This window comes from Austrofundulus limnaeus, unplaced genomic scaffold (assembly GCF_001266775.1).
Source record: "Austrofundulus limnaeus strain Quisiro unplaced genomic scaffold, Austrofundulus_limnaeus-1.0 Scaffold243, whole genome shotgun sequence".
NCBI lineage: Eukaryota > Metazoa > Chordata > Actinopteri > Cyprinodontiformes > Rivulidae > Austrofundulus > Austrofundulus limnaeus.
In genome coordinates, this window is record NW_013952645.1 from 280,398 (window position 1) to 291,175 (window position 10,778).

Sequence of the window (10,778 nt, forward strand, 5' to 3'; positions counted from 1 at the left end):
GTGCAAGTTAATATCAGCTGGTTCAGTCCCAAATGATTCCACATTATTACAAATAACTTCATTTCTGGACATTTGTGGTTTGATTTCTTTGTATGTATGGATCACTTGGGTTGTTATCAACATCTGGTGAAAATTTCATGTCATTAGCACCTCTAGTAATATATTTACTGAGAAAAATGGTGACGTGTTCAATACTTATTTTACCCACTGTATATAATGTTGGAAGCAGCTGAAGAAAATAAACCTTCAATCAGTCTCAGGCTCTTTTTTTCCTGTCTGTTTCAGCGCTGAAGCAGGAGGAGGAGGAGGTGATGAGGAGCAGGTAGGCATCAGATAACCCCACCTCCTCACCTGTGCCCCGCCCCCTGCACAGCCTCCCTGGATTCAGTCCCCTCCTCACCTTTCACCTCCCTCCACCTGACCCGTAAAATGAATCCAGCAGAAAGATTTTCACTGAAAGTTTGAACAACACGAAGTTTAAAATGAGACTTTTAGTCTGTTCTGCTTACAGATGAAAATTAACCAAACTCCTTTGAAGATGCTTTATTTTGAACTGTCATTAACTTTCACTACAAATCTTTTTCCAAAGACGCCAACCTCCATCAAACCATCATTTCTTTGCTGTCTTGGACTTTATATCTCATCTTAAAGGGGAATTCGCTGAGTCTGTTCATGTTCAGTGTTGAAGTAGAAAGTTGTGCGTTTTTGTTTTCTTTTTTACTTCAAGGAAGAATCAACCTGTTTAAAACTGCTGAGATATAATGAACCTTTATCACCAGAAGAAGGCGCTGCAGGACTGATAACATCATCAACTCATAATAAACACAAGGAAGCTGCAGCATTCAGTGAATAATAATAATAATAATAATAATAATAATAATAATAATAATAATAATAATAATAATAATAATAATAATATAGAAGAAGAAGCCTACTATAATGTGTTATTGCCATTTTTTAATGCCAATGTTTTAGTATAAAGTTATTTTATACTGAGAAATGAGTTGTAGCCTTTTTTGTCAAGTTTAAATAATAACATTACAATAAATATTGTGCAATATTGCAAGAAGTCATGCTCAGAGTATGTGTCATGGATGTCTCTCAGGTACAGAGTCAAATTTTAGCTCAACAGCTGTAAAAATAACAGTTATAGTTATTTCTGTGTTGGTTAATGTTGATTAGTGGTGGCTCTACATGCACAGACAAATATGCAGTGCTCAAAGTAAATGTTTGGGCTGATATTCAGCTACATCAATTTTTAGGTCAATATTAGTCATTTTTGTATTTTGTAAAATCTGCTGTGATGACCATGTTGATTTGGGCTGACATCAAAATGTAATCAGTTGTAGATTCACTGATTAAAAGAAAGATTAATCAAAATCCGTCCAGTATTTCATGATTATTGGTTTAAAAAAGAGTTAGTTTCGTGATTAAAAAAGGAGAGTTTTTAAAGGGATCCCCTATTAGTTGTAACATTAGACTTTATTTAATAAATATATATTTTAACTGTAAAATAAAGACTGTAAAAATACTGTAGGCTGTTTAGTTTTTATCATTTTTAAACTAAAATTTTAAAAATATATTTTAACACGGACGGAGCCATTTTATTTCCACACAAAGCATTCTGGGTAAATGATGACGAGGATAGGTCCTCGGTGCGAGGCTGCTAGCGAGCTATATCCACCCTGAAGGTTAATATTGGACAATATTTGACGATTGGAGCTTTGAAATGAAACCAGAGAGCGTTGACAGAGAGGAGAAGGTAGAAATGACTCAGCCTGTAACTGAAAATATGGATGGAGGACCTCAGTTTAGCTTGTTTAGCTAAATTGTTTTAGCGCCGAGCTAATACATATAAGGCAATATATTGTGAGGGCTAGCGCGAAGGCTAACAAGCTGAGGTTCTTCTTCCATGAAGCAGCTCTGTTGTCCACCATCTATATTTTCAGTTACAGGCTGAGTCATTTCTACCTTCTCCTCTCTGTCAACGCTCTCTGGTTTCATTTAAAAGAGCCAATCGTCAAATATTGTCCAAGATTAACCTTCAGGGTGGATATAGCTCGCTCACACCAATGACCTATCCACATCATCATTTACCCAGAATGCTTTGTGTGTAAATAAAATGGCTCCGTCCGTGTAAAAATATATTTTTAAAAATTTACAAAACTAAACAGCCTACGGTGTTTACAGTCTTTATTTTACAGATAAAATGTAGTTTATCAAATAAAGTCTAATGTTACAACTAATCAGGGATCCCTTTAAAAACAAATCCTGCTTAATCAGATCTGTTTTGAAAATGTGTTGGGGTTGAGGATCAACTACTGCCACACCCAACCTGAGCTCAATATCTTTAAAACTGGCTTGGTCAATACCATTTATGTAGCAGCAGGTGATAATGAACTGTTGTACAAAGCGATCATACTGGAGAAAATCAGAATTCAGGTGGTGTTAGATCAGATTTTTTCTGCTCGATGTGCTCCACAGCAGCTTGCCTCACCATCAGAGAGCTGCTGAGTCTGACAGGACCAAACCCTTTTAACCCCCCTCCCCCAGACCGCCTTGCCTCTGATGGATGAAGCTTTCTATTCTCTCTGCACTTATTTAATCATCTGTCCATTACCCACCATCGATCTGTGCTGCCTCCCCCCTCTGAACCCGCAGCTCCCCTCCGCCCCTCGTCAGACTCCATCCACTGTCCAATGACTCAACATGAATCAATAGGAGCAGAGGGCGAGCTTTTATCCGCCCATAAAGAGGCTGTGGAGGGAGGAGGGCTCTGTTTCCCCTTGTGGTTGGACACTAGCATGAAGAAGCAGCAAGAATTGATCCAGAGCTTCTAAAAGATTCTTTTAGCAAAACAAACTAAGATAAAACAAAATAAATGGAATGATTTGCATGTTTATTAGACAGAATTTTATCATTTCTCATCATCCTCCAACCGAGCTGGAAAATCAGCTTCTATTATATAAAAAAATACATTAATAAAATTTGATTTAAAAAAATTGTTCTAATTTTTTAAAGGGATGGAAGTGTAATAAAATATTTAATCTGTTACGAAAAACATTCCCAGTTTATTATTCCTTTCAGGCTGAATGAAACCAAGTCTGTCCGTCCATTTTCTTCCGCTTATCTGGGGTCAGGTCGTGGGGGCAGCAGCCTAAGAGACCCAGACTTCCCTCTCTCCAGCCACTTGGGCCAGCTCCTCTGGGGGAACTCCAAGGCGTTCCCAGGCCAGCCGAGAGACATAGTCCCTCCAGCGTGTCCTGGGTCTTCCTCTGGGCCTCCTCCCAGTGGGACGTGTCCGGAACACCTCACCAGGGAGGCGTCCAGTAGGCATCCTAACCAGATGCCCGAGCCACCTCAACTGGCTCCTCTCGATGTGGAGGAGCAGCGGCTCTACTCTGAGTCCCTCCTGGATGACTGAGCTTCTCACCCTATCTCTAAGGGAGAGCCCAGACACCCTGCAGAGGAAACTCATGTCCGCCGCTTGAATCCACGATCTCGTTCTTTCAGTCACTACCCAAAGTTCGTGACCATAGATGAGGGTAGGAACGTAGACCGAGCGGTACGAGAGCTTCACCTTCTGGCTCAGTTCTTCTTTCATCACGATAGACCGGTACAGTGCCAGCATCACTTCAGATGCAGCACCAATCTGCCTGTCGATCTCCCGCTCCATTCGTCCCTCATTCACGAACAAAACCCCGAGATACTTAAACTCCTCCACTTGGGGCAGGACCACCTCCCCAACCTGGAGACGGCATGCTACCAGTTTCCAGCTCAAGACCATGTTCTTGGCTTTGGAGGCACTGATCCTCATCCTGGCTGCTTCACACTCGGCTGTTAACCGCTCCAGTGAGAGCTGGAGATCCCAATCTGATGAAACCAATAGGACCACATCATCTGCAAAAAGCAGCGATGTGATCCTAAGGTTACCAAAAAGGATCCTCTCAACACCTTGGCTGCACCTAGAAATTCTGTCCATTAAAGTTATGAACCGAATCGGTGACAAAGGTCAACCTTGGCGGAGTCCAGCTCTCACTGGAAACGAGTCCATTATTAGATGGCTTTGAGTGGTTGTTGGCTGGTCTGAGTAATTCAGAAACTGCTGATCTGCTAGGATTTTCATCACTTCTAAGGTTTACAGAGAATGCTCCATTAAAGAGAAAATCTCCAGCAGGCAGCAGATGTGTGGACAAAAAGGCTCTGCTGATGTCAGAGCAGAATGTGCAGAAGTAGCTCAAATAACCAGTCATTACAACAAGCTCTGCATGTTAGCAGCTCTGAACAAGTGACACGTTATAACCTGTAGACCAGAAGACTGCATCAGGTGCTGCTAATGCTACCTGAGAACAGGAAACTGAGGCCACAGTTCACACAGACACACCAAAATTAACGTATAATCAGAAAAACACTGGCTTGTTTGATGTGTGAAAATGCCAGGAGATGAACAATTTATGAAATGCTCAGACCCACAATTTAAAATCCCTTAAATCTCCCCTTTTCCCCCATTCTGATGCTCAGTTTGAACTTCAGCAAGTTTCCATCAAAACTAAAGCTGCCTAAAGGTTCTGAGTTGCTGTCATGTCATTGGCTGATTAGCTATTTGTGGTAATAAGCAATTAATAAAGAGGCTGCTTAGTGCAAATTAAAATGAATGGGTGGCTCCATCTTTTTTATCTTTGGAAAGATTCATGGTGCCTGAGGGTATTTTGATCTAAAATAAAGTTTAATGTGATTATTTGTGTCTGTGAACGTCTAACTAAGTTAACACAGACATGTTCATCATAATAAAAATAAAACAGTAATATTTTATCTGAATAAATACATAAAAATATTATTTGTCTTCAAACAAGATTACATTTTTTTAAATCTACATTGTCTGCCGTTAAATTACGTAAAGAACTTCAGAGAACATAGAGCTTCAGGTTCGATAAATGCAGTATGTTTGACATGGCTTTATGGTTTTAAGAGCAGCTGATGTCATTTTAGAGCCTGTGGGAGTTCTGCAGGTTTTCTCTTGAGCTTTGCAGTAAATATAGTTCAATGATGTTCTTTGGCTCATTCAGGCATTATCGGTTAGACTCCCTGTCTCATCAGTAAACTGTCAGCTTTAAGAGCTTCCACACTCTGAGCTGATGCTCTCAGTCAGATTTATCTACTTCGGCAAAGGCATCTTCATCAGGTGAGCATTATGATGTCAGGGCTGCTGTAGTAAATCTGATGGTTTTATCTACGTGCTGCTTTATCTGAAAATTCAGCTGGGATAGTTTATATGTTCATTAACATGATCTGCAAGCAAATTAAGACTCAAATATTGCTATGTTTGTTTTTATGCAAAAAGGAAAAAAATACTTATTTTTGTCAGCCTAAACAGAGTTTTGATTTAATATCATTTTGCCTGTAAACCAAATTGCAAAATGACAGCTTTTAAACTTCTGATCTCATCCTCAGTTTTTTATACTTTCATGTCAAGCATTCAGACTTTCCGTCCGTCCATCCGTTTTCTTCCTCTTATCCGGGATCGGGTTGCAGGGGCAGCAGCCTAAGCAGAGAGATCCAAGGAATCCCAAGGCGTTCCCAGGCCAACTGAGAGACATAGTTCCTCCAGTGTGTCCTGGGTCTTCCTCTGGGTCTCCTCCCAGTGGGACGTGCCCAGAACACCTCACAAGGGAGGCGTCCAGGAGGCATCCTAACCAGATTCCCGCGCCACCTCAACTGGCTCCTCTCGACGTGGAGGAGCAGCGGCTCTACTCTGAGTCCTTCCCGAATGACTGAGCTTCTCACCCTATCTCTAAGAGAGAGCCCAGACACCCTGTGAAGGTAACTCATTTCAGTCATTTGTATCCGTGATCTCGTTCTTTCGGTCACTACCCAAAGCTCGTGACCATAGATGAGGGTAGGAATGTAGACTGACTGGTAAATCGAGAGCTTCGCCTTCTGGCTCAGCTCTCGCTTCACCACGACAGACCTGTACAGCACCCTCATTACTGCAGCACCAATCAGCCTGTCGATCTCTCGCTCCATTCTTCCCTCATTTGTGAACAAGACCCTGAGATGCTTAAACTCCTCCACTTGGGGCAGGACCTCCTACCCAACCCAAAGAAAGGCACCCTATCATTTTCCAGCTCAAGACCATGGTCTCGGATTTGGAGGCACTGATCCTCATCGTGGCCTCTTCACACTCTGCTGTGAACCGCTCCAGTGAGAGCTGGAGATCACGATCTGATGAAGCCAATAGGACCACATTATCCGCAAAAAAGCTGAGATGTGATCCTAAGGTCACCAAAATGGATCCTCACAACACCTTGGCTGCACCTAGAAATTCTGTCCATAAAAGTTATGAACAGAATCGGTGACAAAGGGCAACCTAGGCAGAGTCCAACTCTCACCGGAAACAAGTTCGACTTACCACCGGCAATGCGGACCAAGCTCTGGCATCAGTCGTACAGGGACCTAACAGCCTGTATCAATGGGACTGGTACCCCATACTCCCTGAGTACCCCCCTCCTCCTAACCACGCCCCTCCAGGTCTCATTGTCATTGCCCACGTGAGCATTGAAGTCCCTCAGCAGAACGAGGGAGTCCCTGTTAGGAGCGCTCTCCAGCACCCCCTCCAGGGACTCCAGAAAGGGTGGGTAATCTGAACTGTTGTTAGGTGCATGGGCACAAACAACAGTCAGGACCCGTCCCCCCACCCATAGGCGGAGGGAGGCTACCCTCGTATTCACCGGGGTGAACCCCAACATACAGGCACCGAGATGGGGGGCAATAAGTATGTCCACTCCTGCTCGGTGCCTCTCAGCATGGGCAACTCCAGAGTGGAAGAGTGTCCAACCCCTCTGGAGGAGACTTGTTCCAGAGCCAGAGTAGTGTGTCAAGGTGAGTCCAACTATATCTAGTCAGAACCTCTCAACCTCACACACCAGCTCAGGCTCCTTCCCCACCAGAGAGGTGACATTCCATGTCCCTAGAGCCAGCTTCTGTAGCCGAGGATCAGACTGCCCAGCACACATTGCACCTGACCCCTTTGGCCCCTCCCACAGGTGGTGAGCCCATGGGAGGGGGGGCCCACGTCTCCTTTTGGGGCTGTACCCGACTGGGCTCCATGAGCGAAAGCCAGGCCACCAGGCACTCGCCAACGTGCCCCACCTCCAGGCCTGGCTCCAGAGTGGGGCCCCGGTGACCCGTGTCAGGGCGAGGGAACACTGAATCCATTTATTGTACTCATCATAAGGGGTCTTTGGGTTGCGCTTTGTCTGATCCCTCACCTAGGACCTGTTTGCCTTGGGTGACCCTACCGGGGGCATGAAGACACTGACAACATAGCTCCTAGGATCATTGAGACACTCAAACCTCTCCACCACGAGAAGGTGGCAGCTCAGGGAGAGACTTTCTTATAAACTTTTAACAGTTGCCTCACTCTGTTGCTCAGGCTTTTTTAGGTCTTTAACATTTTTCTTTGTTGTTTAGATGCTTTTTCACTTGTTTTCTGTCACAGTTTTTAGAGGTAGAAAAGTAAACTTTGTTTCAAAACAAAATAAACTACAAACTGAGGTTAGGCACAATGAGACACAAGGAACCACAGGACATAGCGTGAATAATGTGCAATGCTCTGCTAAGGAATAAATGCGGGCTGAGGAACTAAATTTAGCACACAATGGAAGGACATTTGTTTTAGTTAGATTATTTATTTTTGTAACAATTCTTTTTGGCAATAAAACGTAGACTGTTAGAAAGCCTGGTAATTTCCCTTTTAAATGGTGCCACATTTGTAAAGAACACGCATTTCTGGGATGAGCAGTAAAGCTGAGTGTGTGGGTTGCACACATGAAAAATTTGCCAAATCTTCTCTGTCGAACAGCTAATTTTGCTGTTGTAGGTGCTGCCAGTCGTCACCTGGGGGCACATCATATAAGATTTATTGCCAAAAAGCATTGTTACAACTAAGAAATAATCTACCAAACACAGTTGATCTTACTTTTTGTGCTATGTACTGTATACATGGACTGATGGTGAAAGAGGAGATGGAAATAGGGTTGGGCGACATTGTCAAAAATACTAATTAATCACTATTATTTATGGTGTTTAGCCAATAGAAATTAATATGATGACTAACAGATGGCAATTGCACCTTATGTTCTAAAGTTATACTAACGTCTTCCCTTTAACAGCCACTCCCTGCCCTGCATTACCTCCTTCCAGCTTACTTCACTACTCGTCGTAAGGGATGGATTGACTGAGAGCATCGTGGATTCTTGGCTGAGTAGTTTTGTTTCCAACATTCGGAGAAGAGTTAGCTGTAGCTGATGTTGTGGCCTGTTGTACTCCACTTTACAGAGGTGTTTCAGGTGATTCAACAAGTTCATATTAAAGTTCGGGTTAGTTTCTCCCTGCAGCATTATGCCATATTTGTTATGTCATGAGCTCACAGGCACTCCTGATAGTGAGAGTCCATCACACACAAAGATACAACACTAATCGCAGTAATCGTAAAGTGACAAATATTAACCGTGACAGTTTTCTGACGATCAATCGCACACGATTCATTTTTGCTCGTGTCTAGATGGGAGATGGCTGAACCTGAAGAGACGGGGTGCAGGTGTAGACGGTGTAACAGGCAGACTGACGGAGCAAAAACTCTGAGGAGAAATAAATGATGGCTCAAAGGAAATGAAAACAAAATGAACTGCATTAAATCACAGAAAATATAACAAAACTAAAAGAGAATACCTAATAAAGCAAAAAGACCTATAAAATCACAGTTCAGCTTTTGTTTGTTTATCAGTCTGTTATTAAAATATCTCATGAACCACTGGAGGGAGTTCGTTGACACTTTCAGGAAATGATCATTGGATGCATCTGTGAGGATTTGATGAGTGACACCAGAAACAGTCAGGATTTGGAGGGTCTAAAAACACAAGCAGGTTTTATTTACAAAAAGGTGCAGATGGGGCAGCAATAGGAGAAAACACTTGTTTCACAGATGAAACACCACAAGACTGAGGGATTCAGCACAATGAACGAACACCTGTGTTAGGACAGGACGGAGAATAAAGGTGAGATAATGAGGAACAGATTGGAAACACCTGAGGAGACATGAGGATCAGGTGTGTGTGGGAGGAGCAAGGGTAGGTGTACACAGGTGAAAGCACCAAAAATGCTAGAAAAACAGGGGAAAATAAACCATTTCTGTAACTGATGTTTTTTCTTTATTTTCTTTCTTTCTTTTGGTACTTGTCTGCTTTTACTCTCTTAGCTCGTGTGTATTTTCTGCTTGACTGAACCACACATATATTTGTGTTTCTTTCTGACACTCAATTTTAGGAAATTGTTAAAAATCATCTTTTGTCTTTTTTTATAGAATCCTGCAGGTTAGAAATAATAACAGGAAGGAAAATTATCTTTTAGATTTTTCAAATTTTTGGTCCAAATTGAGATTGTGGTCATAAATTCTTTAAATTAGTTAGGAAAAAGCAGCTTTTATCTTTTCTGTGTCAAAAAAAATCAAAAAGCAGCAGTTTGTACATATATTTAATCACTGCTGCTCCCTGGAGATACACCCAGGACTGAGTTTTTGTCCCTCCTGCTCTTCTGTTGTCTAAAATCTAATAAAATGACATCAATGAGTCACACTGTCTGATATCATTACTGTGAACACAAACTTTAATTCAATTCACTGTCCTGCTCCTGCAAGATACCCACATCCCTGAAAATACCCTCAACAGATGCTCCATCTCTTGATGGGTTAAGAACATCTTATTGTAAAACACTGCAGCTCTCAGAAATTGGGGATTTCTCCTAAAAGATTGAAAAAGATGTGTAATTTCAGGAAAAACCGGTGGTCTCAGAGCTACAAAGAGAAAATAACATTTTGTTTTTATCAGTTTATTTCTGAAGTTTGTTCTTCGTTTTTTAAATGACTTCTCTAAAAATATTCTGTGTTGCCTTGGACTCACTTGTCTTAGTTTGTTTTGTTTTTGATGGCATTTGTTGGTCATTATGATGTGATTTGCTTTAAAGAACAGATTTGTTTTTTATGCTGAAGTGTTAAACGTGTTGTGTTCAGGCGTTTCTGGAGGAGTTGGACATCAGAGTGTTTGTTGTGCCGAGTTGAGCTGGTCTTGTTTGTTGGCTTGTTTATAGGCTTTTGATTTGGTGATGGAACACTGGTTGGGATTTAGTCAAAAATCTTTACAAAACGTTTAAATTCAGTGAAACATAATTTCTCTTTTCTTATTTATTTCTTCATCTAAGATAGTTTGTTCTAAATCCTGGTCATCTGTTAGATTTTAGGTTTAGGTTCGTTTGTTTTTCTCTCTCATCTATTTGTAAAAAGTGTTGTTTTAGAGAAAAGAAGATGATAAATGAGAATAAAATGTCTGTGAATTGTTGGTTTGGAGTTCTCTCCCTGTTGGCCCTGTTCTTCTAATCTACTGACTTAGAATAGAAACTATTGCTTTAGAACAGAAGTGTTTGATCCTGGTCCTTGATGCCAACCTGTTTTAGAGGCTCCTCTGCTCCAACACACCTGGTTTGAATGAATGGATGATTAACAGACTTCTGCAGAACTTGAAGAGTTAATTCAGTCAGAGAAGCAGGTGTGTCAAAGTAGAACGTGCAGGAACGTGGACCTCGAGGACCAGAACTGAACACCCTTGCTTTAAAACAGGGGTGGGCAATCCTGGTCCTCGAGGGCCGCAGCCCTGCATGTTTTATTTTTTTCTCTGCTCAAACACACCTGATTTGAATGAATGGGTGATTATCAGGCTTCTGCAGTA

The 10,778-nt window shown here is 41.9% G+C and overlaps 1 protein-coding gene across 2 annotated transcripts in view; it reads left to right on the plus strand.

Moving 5' to 3' along the window:
- LOC106525824 (LIM domain-binding protein 3) overlaps window positions 1-10,778 on the plus strand; it is a 99,051-nt gene that overhangs the window by 71,164 nt on the left and 17,109 nt on the right. Inside the window, exon 8 of one of the 2 annotated variants that reach the window (XM_014020169.1) lies at window positions 286-322. The exons of the other annotated variant lie outside the window; for it this stretch is intronic. Coding sequence (XP_013875623.1) covers window positions 286-322 — 37 coding nt within the window. The remainder of the gene's footprint in view (window positions 1-285; window positions 323-10,778) is intronic. 2 annotated transcript variants of the gene reach the window in all.